Source organism: Monosiga brevicollis, genomic scaffold, assembly GCF_000002865.3.
Source record: "Monosiga brevicollis MX1 MONBRscaffold_2 genomic scaffold, whole genome shotgun sequence".
Taxonomy (NCBI): domain Eukaryota; class Choanoflagellata; order Craspedida; family Salpingoecidae; genus Monosiga; species Monosiga brevicollis.
Window position 1 is genome coordinate 755,699 of NW_001865039.1, and position 26,048 is coordinate 781,746.

Below are 26,048 nucleotides of genomic sequence, written 5' to 3' on the forward strand. Positions count from 1 at the left end.
AAAAAAAAAAAGAAAGAAAAAAAAAAGAAAAAAAAAATTACTCACAGACGCTCTTCCTCGGCCAGCTGCTGTGCCTCGGAGACCTCAAGCTCCAGACGCTTGCGCTCGCCAGCCAGCTTGGAGCGCGTACGGCGCTCAGACTCAAGCTCCTCTTCCAACTCGTGCAGCTTACGCTGCAGCTTCTTGCGTTCCTTGGCGTCCTCCTCGGCACGCTCGACATCAACGGCGTTGGCCTTTTGTTCCAGTGCCTGCATATCCACCTTCATGCGCAGATTCTGCTCGTTGAGAATTTGGTTGTCATCCTCCAACTCCAGCACCTGCTGCTTCATCTCCTCGACCTGTTGCGTCAAGACACGCTTGGCATTTTCCAACTCGGTCTTGGCGCTATCGTCCTGGTTGGCAATCATGTCGTCAATCTCAGCCTGCAGGCGACGCTTGGCAGACTCGGCAGTTTCAAGACGATCTGTCACCGTCTCGAGCTCGTTCTTGAGCGTGAGCACCTTGGTACTAAGCTCACGAATCTGGCTCTGCAGGGAGTCACGCTCCTCCGTAATGACGCTAGTCTTATCGCGCTCCTCGGCCAGAAACTTGTCGTGCGAGCGCTGCTTGTTGTTGAGCGAGCTAATGGTGGCTTGCAGGGTCTGAATCTCAACGTGCAAGTCCTCCACCTCAGACTCCACCTTCTTCTGAGCCTTGACAGCGCGCGCCTTTTGGTTGAGGGCTTGGTCGAGCTCCTCACGAAGACCAGAAATTTCCTTGTTCAACTTGGCCTTCTCTTCGGTAATGACGGCCATCTCCTGCTGTGTCTCCTCGCTCTTGGTACGTGCCTCACTCAGCTGTTCCTCAAGGCGAGTGGCGCGGGCCTCGTTCACGCTGGCTACGTCAAGACCGCCACGCATGTCTTCGAGCTGTGCAAGGAGATCCTTCTTTTCAATCAAATAGGTTTGCAACGAGTCCATCTCCTGGGCCAACTGCTCCTCGAGATGAGCAATCTCTTCCGACAACACGTCTGCACCCGAATCAGGCCCAAGGCACACATGTGAGCACGGGGACCAGGGCAAAGGGCGGCGGGCTATCGTGAGAACGTGAGGCGCGGGACAAGGGCGCAAAGCGTACTATTCTGCTCGTTGAGTCGGGCACTGCTATCGGTGAGCTCCTCAATGCGGTGCTCGTAGTTCTAAGCGATAAAACGGAGCAAGGGCAAGCAACAAGGCATAAGAAACCAATTCACATCAATGCCATGAAACAAACACCACAAATTGCGCATAAAAAGGACGAGGTTTCTCGTGCTTGCACAAACCTGGATGTCATCCTCGAGAGCATTGGCCTTGCGGCGCATTTTATCGGCCTCGTTTTCGGCAGCCTCGCGCGCTTGGCGCTCAGCCTGGAGCTGCTCTTGGAGCTGATCAACCTTTTCGCGCAACTCGCGCATCTCATCGTCGGACCGAGCGTGCTTAAGCAGGGGTTTGAGGCGGGTGAAGAGCTTCCACCAAGCCCAAGATCGGAGCTTCATGTACGCGCGCACGTTGCTTTGAATGACCAAGATGGCGTTGGAGCCATGCAGCAAGGCTCCATGATGGCGGCGCGCCAGGTAGCCACGGCAATGGGCCTGCAAACCCACAATCATCTTGGAGAGGCGAATGTCTCGCTCCTCCTCAAGATGGGCCAGCACGCCGGCACGGAAAAAGACCTTGGTCAAGCCAACGCGGTACGAGTTGGGGTCCAGATTCAGGGCCTCAAGCATGCGTTCGCACGCAGTGCGACCTTCGGTAAAGCCTGGACCCACGGCGTCCGGAGTCAGGATGGAGTAGCGCTGGCGGAACTCCTGGAACAAGATGCGGTTGGGGAAGCCCTTGCGGCAGATACGAATGCCCTCGAGAACACCGTTGCAGGCCAGCTGATCCAGCACAAGCTGGGCATCAATCATGCCTGGGCGCTTCTTGTGGTTGGGGATAATGCAACGCACAAAGTTGGGCACGGTGTGGTGCAGCGTGTCCATCAAACGGCTGAGTTGATCCTACCAAGATGAATCAGACAGTGAATTGTGATTGGCGAGCCAGTCGAGCAACCGGAGAGAGCCGGCCATGAGACTTCCGACATACCTTGTAGATAAAGCCAACGGTACGGAAAGCACCCTTGCGAGTACGGGAGCCCGAGGCAACGGAGGTGGAGAAGTCATCGCTCCACAGCGACTTGATGAAGGGGATGCTCGAGTCCTCGAGCTGAGCCGTCGCGTTGTCGTTCAGAGGGTCTTTGTTCTTGACGAGCCAGCCCTCAGCCGAGTATTGGACAGTGCCAGCGTAGTGAACAATGGCAAAGTCAAAGTCGTCACGCACGCCAGGGGGCACGAGCTTCTCGTGCGACTTGCAGTTGTGCACAACCTTTTCTGCCAGAGACCTGCAGATGACGGGCGTGCAGGCGAGGAACCAATAAGGGAAGGCGGAAGCCAGGACCTCAAAGCAAGATTGCGAGCACGATGGGAGCATCGCACTATGTTGAGGAAACTTACTTGTCCGTGGCCTTGGGGAAGAAGCACTCCTCGTCAACCAACTTGAGCACACCCATCTGACCATCGATGAGCTCGATGGTGGGCTGCAGGTCCAGACCAAAGTCGATAAACTCCCAATCAATCTCCTCCTTGCTGTACTCCTCCTGCTCGAGCTTGAACATGCGGTGGTTGAAGAGCTGCTGGAGCTTTTCGTTGGTGTAGTTGATGCAAAGCTGCTCAAAGCTGTTGTTCTTGAAGATCTCAAAGCCGGCAATGTCCAGGATACCAATGAAGTTGCGCGAGTCGCGCACGTTCTTGTCGAGGGTCATATTGATACGCTGCACGACCCAAAGGAAGAGGCGCTCGTACAGGGCCTTGGCCAGGGCCTCGAGAGCAAACTCAACCTGCTCCTTGGTCTGTGCCTTTTGCACAAAATCCTTGCCAGCCTTGACCTAGAGAGATGGTATTTTTGTTTGTTTTTGTAGGCCCAGACCAGGTGGGGACGGGTAAGATGACCATGGTAAGGCAAAGATTGAAGGAATTATCGTTAAAGGCAAGGAGAGGCAGTAGTGAAGCTACAGACAAAAGAAAATAACGCAGGGCTAAAGCACGTACGCGAGGGCGGGTCATTGACTTGATGAAATCGTTGTGGTTGATGCCAAGGAGAGAGCACAGGCGCTGCGAGCCTACAATCAAAGCAAGCGGGCAAACGAAATCATGAGCATGCATAAACCACATGAAAAGCAGCAGGACACACAAAGAAACACAAGCATTGGGAAAGACGTCAAGAACAAGATCCAAGGGTGGTCAGGATGGTGAACACAGCAGGGCCCTGTCGGTCGGAGGTATACGTACAAACATCTGAGGTGATGCTGGCTTGGTCGTCGCCACGGCGACCGCCCAAGACGTTGACGTTGCCGAAGAGCAGAACGGCAGAGATGACGCGCCACACATCGTTGATCTCGTCCGAGGACATGCCCATGATGCCAAACGCTTCGTTGGTCTGCTTGAATTCCTTCTTGTCATCGATGTCACGGAGGGTGACGTCGCCGTTGGACATGAAACGGTAAGACTTGATGTCTTGCAGACCAAAGTCAGTGATCAAGGCAGTGTCGGCACCGCGCAAAAGCTGGTAAAAGGCGTGAAAGTTGCGCTCGCCCTCGTTTTGGCGGATGGCACGGGACTTCTCCAGCAGGTATGTGTCAATGGTAGCACCGATAATGACGCCAGCGGCATCAAAATGAATTTTGATGAACTTGCCCTGTAGTGGTCAAAATAGATGCCGATTCAATGGTGAGCGCGCACGACTGGGAAGAAGACAGAACATAAATCAACACAAAAGTCGGCCATAGCTCGAGGTACACATACAAAGCGAGAAGAGTTGTCGTTCTTGATGGTAGCGGCGTTGCCAAAGGTCTCAAGGATGGGGTTGGCTTGGAGAAGCTGACGCTCAAGCTCGCCCTTGCCCATGCCACCACTGGCGCTGGTGCCGCCAAGAACGTCTTTAGCACGACCAGCAGCCGCCACGCTGGCCAGATACTGAATCACCTTCTTGGTGTTCTCAGTCTTACCAGCACCGGATTCACCGGTGCAGAGGATGGACTGATCGTCGCGGTCCTGAAGCATGGAACGGTAGGCGGTGTCAGCAATCGCAAACACATGGGGCGGCATGTTCTCGCGCTTTTTGCCCTTGTACAAGGCGACGGCTTCCTCAGTGTAAATGGGAAGTTGCTTGTAGGGGTTGATCACGACGCAAAACAGGCCCGAGTACGTCTGTGTGGGGCAGACAAGCATGGAGGTGGCACGACACAGGGGTAAGATCGGGGAAGATACCGAGCGAAGACAGCGTATTTGCGAGCCATTCTTGAACGGTTTCGGAGCGACAAGGCATGTACAGAGTACACGTACGTAAATGAGGTCGGCCATGTAACGATCTCGCAGATTGTGGAGCACCGAGGCCTCGTTCAGGTGGGTCAACTCGGCCATGTCCTCAACCTGGACGAGAGGAAAAGAGAAAGAGGAGAAGGCAGACGATGAGAATCCGACGCAGCTTCAAGCCTGTTGCGCAGGGTTTCAGGAGCGTGCATGGCAGTCTATTGTAGATGGGTGAGGAGAATTGCTGACCTTGTTGAATTTGGGTGGGTTCATCTGCTGGGTGTCATCCTTGGGGATGGTTACCGTCTGGTGATCCGAAACACGCTCGCAGGTGATCGAGTCACCACTGTCGCTGCGAATCTCAGCCGCAACGTAGCCTGATGGGGTGATAAAAACCAGGGTTGGAGGCATGAGAATGGACAGGCGACAGCACCAAACTTAGATGGCGCGAGGGTGCTGTGGAGGTAATGCGCGATACCTTCAGTCTCATCGGGCACCCAAACACGCTTGAGCGCTGCCCACGACTTGACATCGTCGCTGCTGCGCTGCACGCGCAAGTGTTGCAACACGCTCATGTTGCTGTTTTTCACGAGTGTAGCTCAAAGCACAAAGTGGGGGCCAGGACAGGCGAAATGATCCTTCAATCTAGAGCAGCGATGGGGGACACGATGGTGAGCACCTTGATCGAGCCAAGCAGGACTTGCTGGCTGTGCTGCCATGGTGCAGAACACCTACCCAAGGACGGATGAGAGGAGCTTCAGGATCAAAAGCGCCAGGGGAGGCGCTGACCACTGACGGATCTACCGAGCACACGGCCACCAAAATCAGCCAGGAGACGCTGACACCAAGTACCCAAGCACACAGGGAGGAAGCCATCATATGGGAAGCCATCGACGGGTTCGCAGTCATCCCCTCGCCTCAAAGAAAGGCAGTGTGAAACAAAGACAGAGTGTGGCAGGGGAGGCGAGCAAGCAAGCAAAAGACCAAGGGAGTGAAAGCTGTGTGATAAGAAAATGGCAGCCCTGGAGTCCTCACGCACAAGGTCAGAGTCGTTTGAGCGCAATGTCTGAACTCAGGGATGGGTTTGAGAGGCAAGATGCAAATGCCAGCGCAAAAAGCCGCAGTTCGTGTCAAACAGACAGTCTGTGTCAGTGCCAGTCTCAGCAACGCAATGAGGTCATGGGGGAGACAGGAGCAGACCAGGGAGGGGTGCATGGATAATGCGCGCGAAAAGGAGGAAGGGATTGACCGCGCGAGCCACTGGCGCTGCAGCCAGCGATTTCAACTGGAGTGCTTTGGCAAACGACAACAGAAGCGATGCATCACAGACAGAATAAACAAAGCCTTGCTAAACAGCAGCACCCAAGAGATCGCACACACACACACACACACACACACGGTCCAGAGCAAGTCCACATTATGGCATTCACGCGTGCCCACCAGGCACTGGCGCTGCCGTTTCTACCTGATCAAGCGTTGGTCTTTGGTGGGTGTGTGGACGCCACTGAACCAAACGAAACTCTTTCTCTGCAACCACACACACACTTGAAATTTTTGACTGTTTGTGTCTCTGTGTGTGTGGCTCTGTCTCTGTGTGTGTGGCTCTCTCTCGCTCTCTCTCTCTTCTCTGCTCTCTCTCTCTCTTCAAAATTTTCTTTTGTTCTGGGGGGTGCAGTCACACATGCAGGTCGTTAAAGCCTGTATGTTGGCAGGGGCAATCGCACACGCGGGAACACCACTGGTTATAGAAAGGTGCGTGTGTAAAACAGGCTCCAACACGCTCCTTCAGCGTGTTGGATGTTTCCGTCAAAATTTGAGATCTGGGAAAAAGGAGAAAAAAACAAGCTTGCCCATGCACTCGCTTACTGCCAAGTGTGTGTGCGCTCGAGCTGTGACAGGCAAGGCCTCCAGGTAGCAACATAGAGTCAAAGACGAGATGAAGATTTGAGAATTGTTGTTAACTCAATTTTGTCGCTTAAATTATTTAAATTGGGATTCCATGCATGAATGCAAAGTGGCTAGAGCGAGCTGTGTGTGCGAGCAAGCAGACCACAACTGCGGACAGAAGAGCTTGTGCTTGACTTACATCGGATGTTAAGATATCAAGGTTCGTGATGACGCACGGTCACGACCGCGGCCACGACTATGGCCTCGCCCCGTGCTTCGACCACGAGCAGCCCTCGACCCATGCCCGACGGTATCGGGGGCAGTCTCCGAGACCGACTGATGACCGCCATTTCGACCCCTTTTGCCTTGACGACCCCGATGAGCACCGCGGCCGCGGCCGCGCCCACGACCACGACCACGATGAGGAGCTGGCAGGTCGAATGCCTGGGCTCGAGCCCGGTCAAGGATTGTCTCCAAGGACAGGCAGGGCAGATCGAGATGCGAGGCCACCCGCTGGACCAGCTCATCCGTGCTTGCCAAAGTGGCCGGGCCTCCAAGCCGCCGTGCACAATCGATGAGCGCTCGCACTTGTCGCAAGTGCTCCTGCTCTGCATCCGATCCTGCAGATGCAGCCTCCAGCTCTTGCCAAAATTCCGCCTCATCCGCGCTCTCCTCAAGACCCAGGGCCTCCGAGTCTGAAACAGCGTCCAAGGGTGAGGTCTCGAGCTGCACATGGGGACTTGGCGCCTGTGTCATCTGATCCAAAAATCGTATGGCCTCGCGTGCCCGCCCATTGATAGAGCCCGTGCCCGATTTGAGCAAGTCCAGCCCGCGCAACGCAGCCTGCGCGACCACCACCACACACCGCTCCAGCTGTGCCAGCTCGCGACCTGCCGCTAGCGCCATGGCCCACGCCTCAGCGTCCGGAATCACAAAGGGTGTCAGTTGAACCGCTTGTTGAGCCGCTGCCACTTGAGCTTGCAGCTGTGCCACGTTGGCCTCGAGCCGCAGCTGCCCCATACGTGCCTGGACTGTAGTCACGTCAGCTGCCACGGCGTCTTCATCCACTTTTTTGGAGCGTGACGGAGCCAGGTGCTTCTCTTGCTGCTGCACCAAACGGTGCAGCGTGGCTCTGAGATGAAGCACCCCAGACTCACCCCGTTCCACTTCCTGAGGATAAGTGCCCGGGAGCAAGTCGCCCCAGTCTATAACCCGCGCCAGTCGCGCCGTACAAGTATTTCCATGCGAAGCCGACAAAAGGTTGGTTGCTGGCAGAACATAACGAAGGCCTTGAAGCTCTTGATCTTCTGGGGTGGCCATTGACTCGCCCGGGGCCACAGCCGTCGACACGTGGGTGACAGCCGACTTGGCTGCTGTGTGGAGTTGCACGGCCGCATCCAAAAGCTGCGCAACGCCCGCTTGACCAGATCGCCGCTGCATTTCCTTCTGGACAGGCATGCTGAGCAGCCATCGCAGCCACAGCTGGGCTGCTGCAAGCGAACTCGTCGTGATCGTGTGCGGTTCAATACCCGCGAATACCACAAGCTGTTGCTTTGCCACAGACAGCGTGGCCTCAGCCCATCGCATGCATAGATACATGGCACAATCACGCGCCATGGAGTCTTTGGCCAAGGCCAAGGCATGCTGGATCAGCACGCCCAGCTGCAAGCTCGTGGGCCTGCCTTCTTCCTTCACCTGGCCCGTCGTGGTCTCCGTCTCCATGCAAAGCTGGTCACGAGCCAGTTGGACGAGCCGAACGCAGCGGTCTTGAAAGCCACCCAAACTTTGGCCTCGAGCACAATCAAGTAGGACTCGGGCCACCTGGGCCACCACCGAGCGTTCCAAGGTCTCCCTGCCATCAACCCGGTGCCCAGATCGGGGTCAGTGTGAGTGTACGCGGGTGGGTGAACCAAGGCTGCTTTGGTCGGGTCTTTCAGGCGTCTGACGCTTCTTGAGCGGCACGCGGGTACGGGAAACCAAAGGTGCAAACAGGCGAATCCAAGATACCGCTGTGCACGCAGGGCACCATTCGTCGTCGAATCAGCCTCAGCCGGCAGCATGACTTGAGGCTCAACCTGAATCCAACACACACAAAAAAAAAAAAAAAAAAATCCTCGCGTCACGTCTGGCGCAGGCGCTCACGAGGCGCGGTGGTCAGGATGAAAATGAGCGATCATACCTGATCCAGGACGGCCAACAAGCCCGTGTTCGCATTGCGCGCCCGCTGCTGCGATGCAGCACTATAGCGACCAAACACAAAAAACGGCAGGCGGCGCGCAAACGTTTGAGCCAGATATTAATATCAGATTGACACGAAAATGCAGATTTCAGACTGCAATGCTATGGTCGGCCATGCCTCCTCGCTTCCACTGCCATCTCGCAGGCCGCAGGGATACGTACGCGCGGGCATAGGCGTACATGAGCGCCAGTGGAGACTCCGCTTTCACATCTTGCAACACCAAGGCAGCTTGATGCCAAGCCGTGCCTTTATTTTACCCAGAAGCAAAGAGGAGAGCGTCAGCAGCAGTGCTTGAGGCTTGAGGGCTTGATAAAACGAAGAGGGGCATCGGTAATTCAACGCACCATCATCTGGATTCAGGCGCTGTGCCGCTGTATAACAGGCCAGGGCTGCCAGATGGTGAGGAGTGGTGGCGTCCAGCTGGCCCAGGTATCGCTCTGCAATCACCTCACGCGAATGAGATTGAACAGCCTGCTGGGGAGGGGGGTGTTGCAATGGTTTCAAAGCCAGCGCACCCGTGTCTCCACTCCAAATGAGGCAACGATGTTGCAGTGCAACTGCAGGTGTGGTCCGTCGGACTGTCTCGAGCAACCTGTTGTAGCCACAAAATTCCAAAATGGCCGGTGGCGGATGGGCAAGTCAGTTGAGTTGTGAGCTGCAATGTCAGTCAGAACACAGTTGAGCGACGCACCCAAGGCCAGCCAGCAGCGTGGCTCGCACGCGGGCCGTTGCTTCCGGGGCTACCTGTGTCCACGAGACCAACAAATATCAGGCACAAAGGTTACATTGAAGAAGACGTCTTGAAAGAAAGAAAAGAAGAAACAACACGCAAAGAAGGAAAGGCTATTTTGGCCTAGGAGCCCAGCAGGTGCGCACGTCAACGTCAACGTACTGCCTCGGCAGCTGGATCCTCATCGTGGAGTGCCCGCCACCATTTGAAGCGCGCGTGGATGCCATATCGCCAGTAGCTCAGAACAATCTCCTATCGCATGCCATCACACACAGCCATGAACCTTCAGGCTTAACGACTTGCCCGGCTTTGGCTCACGGTGCTGGTCCGTGTCCCAAGCGCAATGAATTACATGCAGCCCTGGGCCATGTCGACCGCGAATCACACGGGTGCATACCGCGAGCGGTCGGGGCTGGCCCAGTCCAAGGTCAATGAGCTGCCGCAAGCTACAAAGCAACAAAAGCCACCGATCAGCAAGAGAAAGGATCCAAGCGGAAGCTCCAATTGCCAGCTTTAATCCAAGTGGCCGACATACCGGTCAACAAGATGCTGATACGGCGGCGCGTACAAAGTCTCCAGGGCACGTCTACCCTGGCAGCCGGCCTGACGCAGAGATTCCTTGAGTTGCGCGCTTATCTCCTCGCATTGTCTATCAGAGCGAGAAACAGGGTCGCGCGGTCCACAAGCGCAACGTGGCGGCCGGAATGAGCGGCAGCGGAAGCACCTCCGCAGCAGCAAGGCGAGCAGCAGCAGACGAACGCTGTGAGATCATTTTTCTCGTTCAGACGGCTCATCCTGAACAGCCGTTGTAAACTGCTGTTATATAAAAACTCACAATCACTTTATCGGGAAAAATATCTCCTCCAACTATTCAAATCACTCACACGCTGAGCAGGGCACTTTTCCATACGTGACTGGTACGTCGCCCTTGTCGTGTGCATGTGTGTGTCGCCCCGAGCCACCTGCGAGTCGGGTCGGGTCTGTCTCCATGCGTCCGTTCTTCTTCTGGTGCGGGAGGGAGTTTTGATGGCAGCCCGACTACTCTATCCATTGGGGACCAGAACCAGTATTGGTCCGGTGCTGCCAGCGTAGCGTGTGCAGGCTATTGCGGTTGGCCCAACATCATTCTTTCGTTGTTGAGGTTGAGCTGATTGCGAAAAACCTGGCCGGGCGGCGGGATACAGCCACCTTTCAGCAGGGGCATGCGTTGTCGGGGTAGCGCCTGTTTTGCAATGTCGTTTGAGCCGAGTTATATCATCGGACCTGCCTTTGTGGCACTTGTTGTTTTTTGCTTTCGTGTCTTTTTGTTTTTTTGGGGGGGAAGACATAACGACCTTGACGCCAAGATCGTGTGCCTTTTGGTCGTTGGGTCTTTGCTGGGCCGCTAGCCGTCTTCGTGCGCAGGTTTCGGATGTTGTCATGGCGCTTACCAACTCATTCTCATTGCTTTGGTTGTGTCTCTTTTGGCATAGGTCATCATGGTTCGCTACGCTCGCAACCCCGACGAGGCCGTCGAAGCCAAGAGTGAGTTTCCTCTCCTGATTGGCCTTTGCCATGTGCCTCGTTCAAGTGGAGGGGGGGTTGTCTCTTGCTATTTCCCTTTCATTAGTCTCATTCCTCCCTTTGCTTCTGGTCTTGTTTTGTGATTTAGCCTGCAAGACGCGGGGCAGCTACCTGCGCGTGCACTACAAGGTAAGCCGTAATGATTTGTGTCGGACCTTGGCGATGGCGTTCTTGACGCTCTTCCAAAGAAAGTTGAGCGAGACCACCTCCTTGTACAGTCTCATTTGGATGTGGTTGGTGCTGCTTTTCGTTGATAGAACACGCGCGAGACCGTTCACGCCATCAAGGGCATGACCCTCAAGCGTGCTCAGGCCTTCCTTGAGAACGTCAAGGCCAAGAAGGAGATTGTCCCCTTCAAGCGCTACAACGGCTCCATCGGCCGCAAGGCCCAGTGCAAGGCCTGGGGCTGGTCTCAGGGTCGCTGGCCCACCAAGTCGGCCGAGTTCGTGCTTGGTCTGCTCAAGAACGCCGAGTCCAACGCTGAGGCCAAGAACCTCGACACCGAGAAGCTCGTCATTGAGCATGGTCAGGTCAACCGCGCCCCCCACATGCGCCGCCGCACTTACCGTGCGCACGGTCGTATTAACCCCTACCAGTCGTCCCCTTGCCACGTCGAGATGTGGCTGGTTGAGCGCGACGAGACCGTTCCCGCCGCCCAGGACTCGACCGGCCGCTCCAAGAAGGTGGTCTCGGCTTAAGCGTGCGTTCCCCTAACTGTCTCTGAGGCTTTTTGAGGCGCACACCCGGGCCGCGCCCTTTCTCCTGATCCCGGACGGTCCGAACTCGCAGCAATTGACCATTTATACAGAACCTTTTGGTTTTTTGGTTTTTTTTTTCCTTGTTTCCTTGAATGTGTTAAATCTTTCATCCCCGTCAACTTCTCGTAATTAGCGTCGCACTGTCGATAAAAAAAAATGACATGGCAGACTGCATGTAACCTCCAATTTTCGAGTCTTTTTGCGAGTTGTGGAATAGAGCGTGCAAGCAGGCCTCAGAGGTGCTTTCAGAGAAGGGAGGTAGAAAAAACGCGTGTTACTCGTCATCTTCGCCGTCCTCAACATCCTCGTACACGGTGGTGTACATCTCACCCAATTGTCGCGCCGTCTTGGCAAAGGTCTCATAATCAAGTACCAGGCACTGACGAAAGGCTCTGCCAAACCATCAAGGCCAAAGACTTAGCATGAGGCACGGAACATGCACAAGCAAACACGATCGCCGGCTCGCAGTGGCTGCCCGGCCAAGCGTACCGATATGGGTAGCTGCCTTCGCTATCCTGCACAACAGACACTTCAAAGGCCGCCCGATGCAGCGCCACCTAGGCACAAGCACACCACTTGCTCCGTGAGACGAGCTGGGCCGTGCAACATGTCATCACGCCTGCCGCGACCTACCGCGGAGAATTGCTCGTCCTCCTCACAAGAAAAGTTGAGGGGCGCCTGTCGGTTGCCCGCAGAGATATGAGCTCAACGAAGCATGCCATGATCAAGCTCGCTCAGCCACAGGCGCACAAGTTGCACCCACTTCGTTACCCGAGGCTCCCCGCTCCTTCCAGGCCTTGATGATCATGACCACTTGTGTCGGCGTTGCGGCTTGGCCCTGGTCAATCGAAAGAAAGCACGAGCCATCAGTGAATAAGCTCGACGCCCGCGGGCCCGTTGACTCGAGTACACGCGTGCTCAAAGAGGGTGTAATCACGGGCCGCAGGTTAGCCTCAAGGCGTCAGCACGTACAGCCTGGACCGCAGTGTCGAGATCCTGCACCAAACTGTTATACAAACCGACCGCCAGTTGAGGCGGCAGGTTGATGAAGCGCTCCCTGCACACGGTGTGCGTAACATGCCCCACAGTCAGGTTTGTTCACAGAACAGCCAGGTCAGGCGGGCACGAGAGCTTTGCAAGCAAAAGGAGCAAGTTGATATCGCGCAGCCTGTACAACGCACGCGATCAGCAATAGATTATTGCTGTTCTTCAAAGCAGCTGCCAATTGGGTCTTTTGACGTCAACAGCAAGAACACGCCGTGAGCATTCTCATCTCCGTCCCATCTCAGAGACTCAATCGCCTAATCGCCGCTTCCCCTTGCGCCTTCAACTGTCCCTTGTCCCTCAGCGAAGCAAGCGTGGCCAGCACCTTGAAATCCATGTCCGAGATGTGCTTGGCCAGCCATTGCTTGAGTGCACGCAGCCAGCTCGACTTCTGCTTGGAGCAAGGGAAAGCCCCAAGGGAAAGGCCCACGAGTCAGGCTCGAGTGGGTAGACTTATTGCCATAATGTGAGAGCCAAAGGTGTCCTCCCTGACCTTGATGTCACCCATACGCAGGGGGCTCATGACCGCGTACACGTCATAGGCACCGTCTGGATCCTCATCTGTGGCGCCGTCTACCGCATCGCTCTGCGCCAGTGCAAACAGCATGAAATCAAAGCCCGGTGCAGTACCAGCCAGCAAGTGTGCAGCAGAAAGTGGGCACTTACCGCAGCTTCTTGAGCTGCGGCCTGGGCCGCCTTATCGCTGGCCACGATGCCCGAGGTGGGATCTTGTTCGACTTTGATGACAGTAGACTGCTCGGCTTTGTCGATGATGGTCCGCGCCAACTCTCCGAGGTCTGCATCTGCCCGTGGCATCATCTGACAGCAAGGCCAGGGAAGCATGCATGAGCCGGGCCACCAAGGACTACAAACTGCTGTGCGTGGTCAATCATGGGTCCGAGCGCAGGCACCCACCTGCTGCAACAGCGTTTTGATGCCCCAAAAGTCATCACCAATGGGCTGGAAGGCGTTAAAGCTGACGTTGAGTGTCTGTCACCATTGCGGGAGATGAGCGTCGCAGAGTGTGAACCGACGGAAGCACTCGTCGTTTTTCAGCTTGCTCAAGCCTTGCATTTCCTCAGCCAGCCACATGACCGTTCACATACAACTTTCTCTATCCAAAGCGACACTGCGGATAGCCAAAAGCAAAGGCGGTCAAACGTACGTCATCGTCCCCCTCCTCGACCAGGTCGGCCGCCATGAGCGTCGTGGGTGCCTCCTCTGCGTCTTCGGTATCTACCACGGGGGCCGCCTTCTCCTGGCGCTTGACCTTCTTGTTCTGTGACTCGGCCATGCCAACCGTTTGTGCCAAACGCACTTTTCTCCTTTCACTCCACCTATCCGGACTCACTCCTACGACCGTTGAGCCAATGGCGACCAGACCCGAGAGCCCACCACCGATTGAAGTGTGTTTTCGCCGGACGGGCTGAATCACGTGCTGACAATGTGCACCACGTTTGTCTTACATTTATGTCTGACAACAACGCCAACTTTTCACTTGGACAAGTCACAACCAGTTTGGATTTTTTGTGAGAGAGGAGAGAGAGCGAGAGAGAGAGAAAAGCTGACACGATGATGAAGGGCGAAGGGCGGGATCATGACATGACATGGTGTAGACGGCAGCGCCCGGGGCAGCGTTGGTGAGGTGCCAGCGGGACTGGTCTTGCACTGGACGTGCTTTTCGCTGCATCCACTTCTTTATCTATCTCTCTTTCTCTGTCGGGGAGGGTTTTCTTCCGTTGACATGAGTCAGCAGCCTAGTCAATCGGCTGGCGGGGCCAGAGCCATTCAGGATCGCTGGCGCTTCTACGACATTTGCCTGCTTTTGGATCAGATGGAACAGAACCGGCGTGATAAGAGCAAAATCCGGGCCCTCTTGACCAAATCCTTTCAGCATTGGCGTGCAAGCGCCTCTGACAACGCCGAGGTAACGACTGCCTCTACAACTCGTCTGCTGATGTTGAATGCGCCTCGCATGCCGTTCTGATATGAGAGGGTGATCAAGCTCATGCCCCATTGCCGTCGCCGTATCAACCTAGATCGACAATGCCATGCCCTTGATGCGGCTGCTCCTCCCCCATCTGGATCTGAAGCGTGGCAGCTACAATTTGAAAGAGGTATGACTGGACATACTTTTTACGTCTGCACGATGCTCCCTGTCACGTGCTCCTGGGCTGGTGTTTTCTCGCGGCAGCGCGCGGAAGAAATGGGGCGACTCTCAAGCACCGCCATACTTGCTGCATATTAGCCAACCATTTCCAAACTGTACATTGAATGCCTCGGCTTGAACAAGGTCACCAGCGCAGATGCACAGACCCTCATCAACTGGAAGGAATCGGGTGGCGTATGTTCTGCCCCAAACCCTTTGCAGCATTCCCCTATTGCCCCCGAGCAGCACAGTGGCACTCAGTTCATTCAGCCTCCCTCCTCTCACTTGGGTGACGTTGCGTTTGTAGAAAAATGCCGGCGTCTTGTACAAGCTCATTGGAGACATCATGAAGAGCCGAGCCGCTGCGAAACCCAGGTTCTGCCCATGTCTCCCTCCCACGTACTGCCGCTGTCTATCATCATCTTGGTCGTGCCCCGTGCACAAGCCCTGCACTCCTGACGTGTCTTGTCTTGCAAAATTTGTTTTATCCACTACAGCTTGACGCTGCGTGAAATCAATGAGAGCTTGGACCAATTGGCGGCTGTGGGTCGCGACCGCTACAACCGGCGCCGCCCCGAGGCCAACGATGTCGCTGGCAACGATCCATCCACGGGACCGACGGGTCCCTCACAAGGACCGGGGCGCCGCGGGCGAGCCAGCAAGGAAGGACAGGCGGCCGTTTTGGACCAGCTCATCAAGCGAGCCACTGCACTTGAACATCGCTGGCTTGTGGCCATAATCCTCCGTGATCTGAAGTGTGGCTTCAAGGATACCACCGTCTTCTCCTGCTTTCACGACCAGGCCGAGGAATTTTATCATCGCAATAGCAACCTCGAGGCTCTATGCAAGGAGCTACACGGCTCGGGCCACGTGGACCTCATCAAAATCCGGCCAGGTGACAGCTGTGGCGTGATGCTGGCCAAAGCCACCCGCAACAAGGACGACCGTGGCAACACCCTTGACCGCTTGATTCGCTCCTTTGGTGATCCCTTTCTGATGGAGATCAAGTGGGATGGCGAGCGCATCCACTTGCACAAGGTAGACCTTAAGCGTACCCACCAGCGCTTTGGGCCCAACGTGTCAAGACCTCAACCCTGAAGCAGTCTTTGAATGGGGCACTGAGGCCAAACGGGAAACAACACAGGTTGATGCAGAGCCACGACCCGGCTTACCTTTTGATCATGTCGCCATTGAATCGTTTCTATGCACGAGTGTAGGATGGCAGCGATTGCTGGTATTTCTCACGCAATCGCCACGACTTTACCAATGCCTACTGTACCACTGACACCTCGAAATCGCACTGGCACAATGTTCAACCCGCCTTTGCCAAGTAAGGCTGTACATTGCACGAGCTCCTGTTGCCTCTTGCACACCAATCGGCATTGTCCACAACTCACCGCCTTGACCATCTGCCACGAATGATGGGTGCCTGACCTATAGAGGTGTCCATTCTTGTATTCTTGACGGTGAAATGTTGGGCTACAATACCCGCACACACGAACTCGTGGCCAAGGACGATAATTTTGATGTCAAGGCCCTGGCGCGCCCCAACACGGAAACCAACCTCAAATACACGCATGTACGGGAATCGCTCGCGCTGGCGCCTGTCTCCTCTTGCTCTTCTCGCTGGCTCGCCCGTGTGCTTTGTGGTCCACCTCCGGTACCATGTGTGTCAGCCGGCCCTGGGGACGTGGGATGCAAGTGTTCCATCAGACGAGCGCCTTCATCATCTGCCTAATCGCTACGCGCTATGCCCGGCATGAGCAGGTTGTGCCCTTGTACTTGGTGTGGGACATTATTTATCTGAATGGTCATAACCTGCTGGATATGAGCATGATCGAGCGTCGACGCTTGCTTGAAGCCAACATCCAGCCCGTTGAAGGCCGTCTACACATTGTGGAGCTAGAGGTACCGTGTTGTGCTGCTTGTTCCCTCCCCCGCCGGTGTGTGCGCATTTCATCCACTCGAGCCACAACTCATGGCAACTTGATGCCATGGGTGGGAGCAGGTTGGCCACGGCAAAGACGACTTTTTGCGCTTTGCCAATCATGTCATGCAGCAAGGACACGAAGGCGTGATTGTCAAACGGCAGGATAGCCGCTACTGCTTGGGCCAACGTGGGGGTGGTTGGTGGAAGTGGAAGCCCGAGTACCACCAGTCTCTACAAGATACCCTGGACTTGGTCATTGTGGGCGGCTATTTTGGGTGAGAAACAAGATGCATGCACGGCCCAGCTCATCCACGTGTCATCGTTGCGCAGCTCAGAGTGCTGCTTTGCGCCCGCCGTTCTTGTGGGCGTGTGTAGAGAAGGATCACGGCGCTCCGGAGCCATCTCTCACTTTATGCTGGCTGTTGCGGAGGACCGCCCACCTGATGCACCTGCGGGCTGGAAGCCGACCCGTTTTCACTCGTGCTGCAAAGTGGGCACGGGTTACTCGTTTAACGAGCTGGAGCGTGTCCGCCGCAAGCTGGCGCCGCACTGGCACAAGTGGAAGGCGCCTGCTCCGGGCGATACCCTCAACCCCTGCGGCATGGGACCTGGGTGCGTGCGTTACTTTCCTTCATTTTAGCATGCACGTATCTCTGGGCCCAATCTTTGCTCTCACCTGGGCCATCTTTCTTGTCTCGCGGCAACAGTGTGTTCCTCGCCATGCCCAATTTCAAGGAGCGACCTGACTATTGGATACCTCCGGATCAAAGCATTGTGGTGGAAATGAAGGCCGCTTCGCTCATTGAAACCAACCAATTTGCCACTGGCTTGACCCTGCGCTTTCCCCGCCTCGTCAAGTTCCGAGACTCTGAGAAGGTTGGCATCTGGTCTGTGGACCCTGGTGGAATGAGCCATCATGCCTTACGCATGCCTTACGGCTAGCTGTCGCTGCGGCTGTTCGTACTGATTGCATCGCCGGTTGACCGCGTTTGTGGGTCTGTGAATTTGAATCATGTCCTTTGTTTTAGGACTGGTTTGAATGTGCCACCATTTCTGACCTGCGAACCGCTGGTACCCGACACGGCCAACTCGTGTCAGGTGTTCTGGATGCCGACTCCTTTGGCTCGGGTGACGGCTCGCCGGCCAAGCGTGCCAAACGGGCAGTCCGAGTACATCAAAACTATGGTGCAGTCAATGTGGACGACGTTCAGGTTGAGTAAGTTCCACGTTGTTCGATGTACGACGCCTTGGGTCGTTGGATCTCAACTCACCCTCGGTGTTTGTTGCCCACAGGATGGACGCTCTAAAGGGCCGTGAGTTTCTGCTTGATAAGCTCGAGGACACGGGCCCCTTGTCGCGTGAAACCATCGCGAGCATGATCAAGCAGCTAGGGGGGCAGCAGGCCGTAGCCAGCCTCCAGCCAGGAACAATCGTCATTTCTGACAGTCTTACCTTTCGCGTTCGGAGTCAGCGTGTCAAGGTCGACGTCGTCAAGGTGTGGTACTTCGTCTTGCCTCCCTCACACAATGTAACCTGGCCGTGCTCTCTTTTGTGTGTATGTGTACAGTGGAGACAGGATTGATCCTCGTCAGTCGCTCATGATACACCAAACGGGGCTTGCTCGCACAGCCTGTGTGGATTCTTCATTGCTATCAACAACGTCGCTTGGTTCCATTAAAGCCACGCTACATGGTCGAAGCGACAGAAGCGACGACTCAGCTCTTTCGTTCGCACTTTGATGATCTTGGTGTGTGCCCATAGCTTGAGCTGTTTGGCGGGGCCTGTGTGGTGGGCATGGAGCCTCATGAACAGCGTGTTTCATTGTTAGGCGACTCTTACGTGGATGATCTGGCGGTGGACGAGTTGGATGACATTCTGCGCAGCTCTTCATCCGCCAACCCATCAAACCGAGCGGTGATATCTTGTGACCTGTGCCTCTTTTGCGCCGCGTACCGTGCTTGCACTGTGCGCACCAGTCCGCCAACTCACTCGGCACTTTTCTACCCGCTCGCCACCGTACCCATCAAGGATTGTCTTGCTGACATTGAGGAGTGTCTGCCATCTTTGCCCGTCTTTCGTGGCACGGTATTATATTTTGATGTGTTTCGCCATGTTGTGCTGCGCCAAGCAAGCACGCGTGTGGACTACTCTCCCTTGCTGACACTGCAACTGGAGGTGCGTGGCGTGACTTGCGCTTGCACACTTGTAGCCTTGCTCTTTCTGATACTTTGGGTGGGTCTGCCGGATAGGCCAAACTTGCCGGGGCCGAACTGGCGCTGGTACTCGATGAGCGCGTGACGCATGTGGTGATGGATGAGCATCGCCGATCTACCCACCGCCTGGAGTTGCAAGCCGCGCTGCAAGAACTGGGTCTGAATTTGCCGGTGGTGCACGGCGATTGGGTCAAAGAATGCCTGGCGCAACGCCAGCAGGTGGATCTGCGGCCCTACACCCATCATGCCTTTTACCGATTTGACTAGTGCCGTGCTGCTTTGAGTGACGAACACGCAGGGGGCTGATCATCCATGATAGTTCATGTGAATGTCAATTTAATTCTTTCGTTTCCAGATAAAATACCACAAAAACATGTCGAGCACAGTCATCCATCACGCCAACAACACTCTCCTGGATTGAGACGCAGAGATGAAGGAAGCGATGGCGGAATGAATACCATGATAATTTGTTGTCTTTTTTAATTCGAGAGCTTTGCGACATTGGTCAATCAAAAATTCGAGTAGAGAAAATTAGCCCAGACGAGCAGATCCTTTTTACAGGATCGTGTTGCCTACAGACCCAGACTGGGTTGCTGTTGAGCTAAGAGCTGTTGCTCAAGCTGAGCAGGGAGACGCTGGCCCTGATCGTCGACACATTGACCATCACGCTGTAGTTTGCCATCCTGGGCTTGACGCCAGAAGCGCTGTGTGCAAGTCACGCGACGTCCGTCCACGTCCATGCTCTCCTGCACCTGGGTCTCCTGTTGTCTGGTGGCGCTGTTGTACGAGGTGGAGGAGGAGAAGGAGCGTCCGTGGTGGCCGAAAAACTGCTCCAGCTGCTCAAAGGGATTGCCGGTTCGTGCCGAGGTGCCAAATTGAGCTCCGAACCGGGGTGCTTGATGGGATGCGGAATCGGAATTAGCTGATGCTTCTTGATAATCCCGGTACACGTGACGCTGGTGCTGACTGGGCATCTGGCCCAGATCGACTCCTGCGCCCTCTTCCGGTGATTCTTGTTGCGCTGCTTGCGAGACGTGCTGCTGTTGCCGGTGCTGGTGTTCGCGATAACGGTACTCGCGCGAGAGCAGAGCATCGCGGCGACTCTTGCTTGCGGGCAGGGCCGAGGCTGGAGCTGATGGCTGGTCGTCGGGGCCCCAGGCGGCTTCGTATGTTTCGCGGCCGGCGGGAAGCTGGCCACCCAGTCCCAACGCAAGGCCGAGACCGAGGCCACCAGTCAGCGCGGCAAACATGTCCTCCATGGCGTCGAGGGCTTCGTGATGGAGCTGATGCAGGGCTTCATCGAAATGAGGGCCCTGGTTGGGGTCCTTGTTACCACCCTCATCATCGGTAGGTGGGTTGCCGCTGCCACCTACGTTGCCGCTGAAATACGAGTTGGACGGTGGGTTTCGCACAAAAGCAACTCCAGCCCCGGGATCCACGGCACCGAAATTGAACAGGGTCCATTGCGGAATCATGATGCACGATATTCAAGTCGACGTCGTCTTCCACTCGGCACCAGCTACGCAAATCAGACGGCTCCAAAAAAACAACGATGCCAAACAAGGTTGATGACACGCAGTACCAGCAACGTGCAGCCACGACCAAAGCAACGGCAGCCACAACCAAAGCAACGGCAGCGACAACGAACAGTGACAGCAAACGGCCACGACAACGCGAGTTGGGTTTGTTGATATTCACATGAAAACACCAAAAAAATTTGATAGGGGGCGTTGAACACGATAGAGAGAGAGGGAGAGGGAGAAAAATGCAACAAATTGTTTTGAGCTGGGAGGGATACGTGGTCTGCCTGCAACAAGCGCATCTCACGGCAACAACAAGTTGCCTTGCCGGGCTTAGTGCATCTGCAACAATGGCGGGTGTGTACGACGTTAGGCTTCAATTGCCTGGCTGCGCCTGCGTATCAGCAGGGTGTGGGGCTTGGCTCCACAACCAAGCCCCTTGCTGCCACCATCCCCATGCCATCGCACAGCCTCTCACGAGCGTGCCGTGTGTGCTCCTCGCTGCCCTTTTGCCTTGGAGCTCTGGCGTTTCACCACAGAAGATTCCAGCGATTTCGGATTTGCGCAGAAAGTATTTCGACCCTAACTTTCAATACAAAACACATCGACCCCTAGTCGTTCATAAAGTAAAATATATAATAAATTGTATTATGCGACAAAGCGTATCTTTTGTTACAGTTACGTTCAGCAGCACGTTTCTCTCTCTCTCTCTCTCTCTCTCTCTCGCGCTCTCTCACTTTCTCTGTCTCACTTTGACAATGGCAGCGACAATGTTGGCGAGCCTCGTGACTCGACGCGCTCTGGGGCCTGTGGTGGCTTCAGCGGCACGTCTTGGTCCCCTCCATGAAGCGCAGGTAACGTGCAAACGTGATCATGATACAGCCACCGGCCGCCGGCGCACAAGACTCACCATCGACTGGGCTGGTCCATGCTTCTAGGTGGTGGTGCGCCGCACTAAGAAGCGCGGCATTCATCCGAGGTACCTGCGCCCAACGCCATCCGCTTGACGCTGCTGCACGTGTACACCAGGCCGGCTTGACTGACATTGATGCCATGCCTGTCGCTCTGTGCGCCTAGGGTTTTTGAAACGGAAATCGTCATGACCAACGGTGCCACCATGCTGCTGGATGAGAGTGTGCCTGTACGCGCTCGCACTTTTCATGTCGTCATGTTTGCTTGCTTGAAACTGTGTCCTTTCACCATAAATTGCATGCGTTGACGTGCCCGCGTATTCTCGATTTCCCCCAGGGCAAGTTTCAGCGCAAGCTGACGGAAGATATCTACAACACCGATCCGTGGGTACCCAAGGACAAGTTGCCATCTCTATCGCATTGTGTGTGTGTGTGTGTGTGTGTGTGTGTGTGTGTGTGTGTGTGTGTGTGTGTGTGTGTGTGTGTGTGTGTGTGTGTGTGTGTGTGTGTGTGTGTGTGTGTGTGTGTGTGTGTGTGTGTGTGTGTGTGTGTGTGTGTGTGTGTGTGTGTGTGTGTGTGTGTGTGTGTGTGTGTGTGTGTGTGTGTGTGTGTGTGTGTGTGTGTGTGTGTGTGTGTGTGTGTGTGTGTGCTGCAGAACATGCCGTTTTGATACATGCACTGATCCACCTCGTGCTTGGCCACATTTAGGTGTTGGAGTTTGAACGCAAGTTCAACGACTCTGACTTTTTCCACATTCCCGACGATTTCGAAGACGCAAACCAGCGTTAATGCATCGCATTGCGTCCCCACCATTCCTGAAACCACACCATTGGATTTTGTGTTCAACGGCCTGCACATGAGCTGACCCGTCCAACCCATTAGGCCCGGCCCGCGGGCGCCGCACCGCTGTCTGAGACTGTTGTGTCGCCCCATTTCCTTCGACACTTTGTTTTTCTTTATTTTTTTTTTTTTAACCCTTGGGCTTTCTTGCTCTTTTGTGTGTGTGTGTGTGCTACCGATCTACACACACTCACCCCGACCAGTACCTTTACATGGTTCTTGCCAATAACTGTTTTCCATTTGCTAAAAGGTCTGGTTCCAGTGACTCGCAGTTTATTTTTGCGTTTCGCGATCATTGAGCTCTGCCAAAAAAAACCTCCCATGACTGATGCTTGCAGTGGCTATTTTGGTTGGTCAAGAGCCAAAATAGTATTGTGACAAACAAAAGCAACATTTTGTGTCCGTGTTATCAACTGCATTTGAGCCGAGGGTACAACCACGAAACAACAAGCAAGTAGATCGCTGCGTGGGGTTTACAGCAACATGATGGCAAAGAACAAGAAAAACGAACAGGAATGATATCAAGAGACTGAAAAATGGACGTATAGGGGCTCGTTGCACGCCCTCGGCGTGCCTGCTTAAGCATGCCGACGCTGGGCTGCTTGCTTAACATATTAGTCAGAAAGCAGGCCCTTGAAGGGCAGGCTGTAAATGCAGTGGGCAGCAAAGACATGAGTCAGCAGTACCAACAAAACGTTGATGGTCCAGAAAGCCGGCGCCTGCTCATCCGAAATGCGAGAGGCCTCGTTTGTAAGTTTGTAGACGGCAGACACGCAGAAGCAAAAGTACGTCTCCATGAAGCCACCCGCCATCAGCACCGAAATGTCCGTGAGCACCTCCGTCTGCACGCGGTTTGCACCCAAGAGCAAGCACGCTACCACCACCAAGCAGTAGGGAATCTACAGCAAAAGATGAAAATCAGTGAAGCAGTTGGGAACGCGAGAAAAAGAAAGTACATGCAAGAATGAAGCGACCCGAATCGTGGCACCGTCAGCGACCCGTTCTGCTCGTCGCAAGCGACATACGTGATAGCAAAGGCCAAGGTAGCCAAAAACGCGGAAGAACCCGGTCTCGTCGGTCAAAGTGGGCTCAATCTCGCGCCAGGCTCGTGCCAGGCTCCACTCGGAGCCGGCAGAAGCAGCAAAGCGAACGTAGATGGCGATCATGGCCAACACGAAGAAAATGGCAAAGTGGAAGTCAACGCTGGGACGACAGAAGGCATCGGCCCGACGGGCGGGGCGTGGTGTATCAAAGACCCGCTTCAAGAAGATGAGCGGGAAGAGAACGTATGGCGTGTTCAAGAACGAGCTCGGCTGCAGAGCGTGGCTGATGTGGCTGATGGTACCACCTGCCAGAAGATTGATGAGGCTGAACATCACACTGCCACACCAGTACAGGTAGACGTAGCGCCACGAGGCCGGGTTGTGCGAGGACAGGCCGTAAATCATAACCATGTACAAGAGCCAATGCGCGGTAGCGTCAAAGATGTTGGCAGCAAAGCCGTACGAGGAATTGAGGTAGCTCTCACCCGCATCCAGATACCTGAACGTGAGGAAGAAAGCCCCATGAGCAGTTCAAGGGCGAATGGATGGGAATAAAGAAAAAGGATCGTGTCCACAGACAAGGCGGCAGGACAACATACCACTTCATGACGGTTGAGCGACCATCAATCGTCAAGGCCAGCATGAGATCAACCATGGAAGTGAAGGCAAAAAGCGCAAAGAAGAGCATGAAAACGTCAAACTGGAACCGAGGCATGTGGCGGAAAATGCTGTAGTAGACCAGGATGGGAAAAGCCGTCAGGGTCACGCAGCCAACGACGGCCATGTACACGGGATCAGAGATGACCTCGGGGTGAGCATCCACTGCATAGAGAAAGGGGATCGCCAAAAAGGAGGCCATGGCACACCCGGCCGTGACCAATAGCGGGTCCATGAGCGGCTCCTCGTCCTCCTCATCGGCCTCCTCTTGCTGAGGATCAGCCGCCTGATCCGCTGCCGCCACGCGCACAGGTGTGACATGAGCCTCTTCGGCGGCATGACCGGCCAGCTGTGGAGACACGGGTTCCTCAACATCCGCAGCGCCGGCCGAGGGCTCGGGTTCCTCTTCATCGTCACTGAACAGCTGCTGTGGCGCCGCCGCGAGGTTGCCGGGCAGGGAGACGCGCAAGGGTGATTGCAGACTCTGGCGGCGTGATGTCGACCTGAGGGTCAAAAAGCCCAAAGGCGGCAAACAGGTCATTGTTCAGTTAAGGCGAAAAGCGAAAATGAAGCTGAATCGTCTGCATCGGTTGCTCTGTTCATCACAAGGCAAAGAACAATGTGTTACCCACCGGCTGCGGTAACGAAGTGGGGAAGCATTCTTAGTGATCCCCGCCAGAACTTGCGAGACAGAGTTTGGTCGACTCGGGGCAGCGGAGGCCGGCTGAGGGGTAGCCACGGTTGGCTCGGCTTCCTGAGACGTCTCATCCTCGAAACCAAGCCGTGCTGGCTTTTTGCCCAGCGTCCGCCGACGCGAGCTAGACCGACGCAGTGTGGATCAGTAAAGAGACCAAGCCCAAGCATCAGGGGAGAGAACGCGGCCGAATAGAGCGGAGAAAAACGCACCGACGCATCGCGCTCGCTGTGAGATCAGTGGGCGCGTCCATGCTGAAGGATCCAAATGCAGATGGGGTGACAGGAGAGCACTCCTTGGCGGTAGATTTGTCTACATCGGGGCGGGACGCGTGCGGATTTACGTGTCAGATATCCAAACAATTCACGAATGACGCTTCATCCTCTGCACCCCTGACTTCACGACCAGCCCTCACTAACTAAGCATTGATGCACTGGACGCCTTCTTTCCCCGATCGCCAGAGCAAGAACTCTCAAACAGCGCAACCTACCCGAATGCCCGACCAATCGACCCGCTTGTCGATCGAGCAAAAAAAATTCAACGGTCAAATGGAAAAAACGATCTCTTCATGTTAATTCTCTCTCTCTCGATCTCTCTCGATCTAAATCTCTCTCTCTGAATCTCTCTAAATCTCTCTCTCTAAATCTCTCTCTCTAAATCTCTCTCTCGAAATCTCTCTCTCGAAATCTCTCTCTCTCAATCTCTCTCTGTGCGCAACGGTTGCCTCACTGCGGCTTGGAAGCAACGAGAAGGGATTCTCTAAAACAAAGTCATTCTCCTCCTAAATCAACATAAAGTTGGAGAGGTCGTTCAAGTTTGTGGTGCGGGTAAGCAGGTGTGTTTTTTTTCTTCGATTTCGAGGCAAACGGCAGCTGGCAAGCTCAAATTCCAATGCCCGTGCACGTGGCCAGGGCCATCTTCAACCCCTTTGCTCGGTGATAGAGCGGCACCTAGCAGATTTAGGGATACTGATAGAGACACTTCTCCGAGCACTTTTCTTGCTCCGTGGTCGCCATGACGGACCAACACATGACACACGGCAGCGAGGACGGCACGCCCGAGGCCAAGCGCAGCCGCACGACACCAGGTACGTCGCTGCTTCCGAAGCAACAGGAACCCCCATCACAAGCACAATGCTATCTTTACGAAAACAGCCCCTGCCTCCGCGCCTTGGCTCTGTGGCCGGTCATACCTCATACAGCACTCACACCGCCATAGGCACCGAGCTAGGTGCTGGCAGTGAACCCAGCTTGTCTGCGTCTGCCTCTGCGCCGCATGCCCCGACCGACAAAGCGAATTCGCAGTCCTCAGCCACCCAGCCTGCGTCGAATGTCACCACGACCAGTCAGGTCAACACCTCGGGCCAACACTGCCCACCAGGGCCCAGTGCCAAAGGCGATGAGCATCAGGACGATCCCCACGATGAAGGCGAAGATGAGGACGATGAGGACGATAACGATTACAATGGAGTAGATAGCGAGGACGAAGATGGCCAAGCCGCCCAATC

General features: G+C 55.2%; 7 protein-coding genes across 7 annotated transcripts in view; 3 read left to right on the forward strand and 4 right to left on the reverse strand.

The window, feature by feature from the left end:
- MONBRDRAFT_13965 (uncharacterized protein) overlaps nt 1-4,938 on the reverse strand; it is a gene marked incomplete at both ends in the record, with an annotated part of 5,510 nt that extends 572 nt beyond the window's left edge. Inside the window, 11 exons of the mRNA XM_001742529.1 lie at nt 46-1,009; nt 1,117-1,168; nt 1,232-2,017; nt 2,103-2,397; nt 2,510-2,940; nt 3,104-3,174; nt 3,344-3,749; nt 3,857-4,261; nt 4,397-4,483; nt 4,613-4,740; nt 4,842-4,938. Coding sequence (XP_001742581.1) covers nt 46-1,009; nt 1,117-1,168; nt 1,232-2,017; nt 2,103-2,397; nt 2,510-2,940; nt 3,104-3,174; nt 3,344-3,749; nt 3,857-4,261; nt 4,397-4,483; nt 4,613-4,740; nt 4,842-4,938 — 3,722 coding nt within the window. The remainder of the gene's footprint in view (nt 1-45; nt 1,010-1,116; nt 1,169-1,231; nt 2,018-2,102; nt 2,398-2,509; nt 2,941-3,103; nt 3,175-3,343; nt 3,750-3,856; nt 4,262-4,396; nt 4,484-4,612; nt 4,741-4,841) is intronic.
- A 5,211-nt stretch (nt 4,939-10,149) lies between these two features.
- Nucleotides 10,150-11,596, forward strand: MONBRDRAFT_19062 (uncharacterized protein). Its single transcript, XM_001742075.1, has 3 exons — nt 10,150-10,743; nt 10,871-10,911; nt 11,040-11,596. The coding sequence occupies exons 1-3, from the start codon at nt 10,698-10,700 to the stop codon at nt 11,478-11,480; spliced, it is 528 nt and encodes a 175-aa protein (XP_001742127.1). The 5' UTR covers nt 10,150-10,697; the 3' UTR covers nt 11,481-11,596.
- Nucleotides 11,597-11,814: 218 nt separating this feature from the next.
- On the reverse strand, nt 11,815-13,878 carry MONBRDRAFT_4868 (uncharacterized protein; the record flags this gene model as incomplete). The annotated part of the gene is made up of 6 exons (XM_001742530.1): nt 11,815-11,932; nt 12,030-12,097; nt 13,078-13,170; nt 13,251-13,403; nt 13,500-13,574; nt 13,750-13,878. The coding sequence occupies 6 exons, from the start codon at nt 13,876-13,878 to the stop codon at nt 11,815-11,817; spliced, it is 636 nt and encodes a 211-aa protein (XP_001742582.1).
- A 450-nt stretch (nt 13,879-14,328) lies between these two features.
- On the forward strand, nt 14,329-19,143 carry MONBRDRAFT_21978 (uncharacterized protein; the record flags this gene model as incomplete). Its single annotated transcript, XM_001742076.1, has 15 exons — nt 14,329-14,511; nt 14,624-14,701; nt 14,833-14,928; nt 15,041-15,108; nt 15,231-15,771; nt 15,951-16,063; nt 16,174-16,312; nt 16,501-16,641; nt 16,742-16,938; nt 17,039-17,275; nt 17,371-17,539; nt 17,692-17,879; nt 17,957-18,158; nt 18,425-18,838; nt 18,913-19,143. 15 exons carry the CDS (start codon nt 14,329-14,331, stop codon nt 19,141-19,143), a joined length of 2,997 nt encoding a protein of 998 aa, XP_001742128.1.
- A 305-nt stretch (nt 19,144-19,448) lies between these two features.
- On the reverse strand, nt 19,449-20,351 carry MONBRDRAFT_4870 (uncharacterized protein; the record flags this gene model as incomplete). The annotated part of the gene is made up of 1 exon (XM_001742531.1): nt 19,449-20,351. The coding sequence occupies one exon, from the start codon at nt 20,349-20,351 to the stop codon at nt 19,449-19,451; it is 903 nt and encodes a 300-aa protein (XP_001742583.1).
- Nucleotides 20,352-20,428: 77 nt separating this feature from the next.
- Nucleotides 20,429-21,977, forward strand: MONBRDRAFT_21980 (uncharacterized protein; the record flags this gene model as incomplete). The annotated part of the gene is made up of 7 exons (XM_001742077.1): nt 20,429-20,558; nt 20,601-20,753; nt 20,867-20,967; nt 21,058-21,168; nt 21,335-21,375; nt 21,474-21,537; nt 21,645-21,977. 7 exons carry the CDS (start codon nt 20,429-20,431, stop codon nt 21,975-21,977), a joined length of 933 nt encoding a protein of 310 aa, XP_001742129.1.
- Nucleotides 21,978-22,761: 784 nt separating this feature from the next.
- MONBRDRAFT_30778 (uncharacterized protein) lies at nt 22,762-24,794 on the reverse strand (the record flags this gene model as incomplete). The annotated part of the gene is made up of 5 exons (XM_001742532.1): nt 22,762-23,046; nt 23,173-23,689; nt 23,790-24,350; nt 24,480-24,665; nt 24,754-24,794. The coding sequence occupies 5 exons, from the start codon at nt 24,792-24,794 to the stop codon at nt 22,762-22,764; spliced, it is 1,590 nt and encodes a 529-aa protein (XP_001742584.1).
- Nucleotides 24,795-26,048: the final 1,254 nt, after the last annotated feature.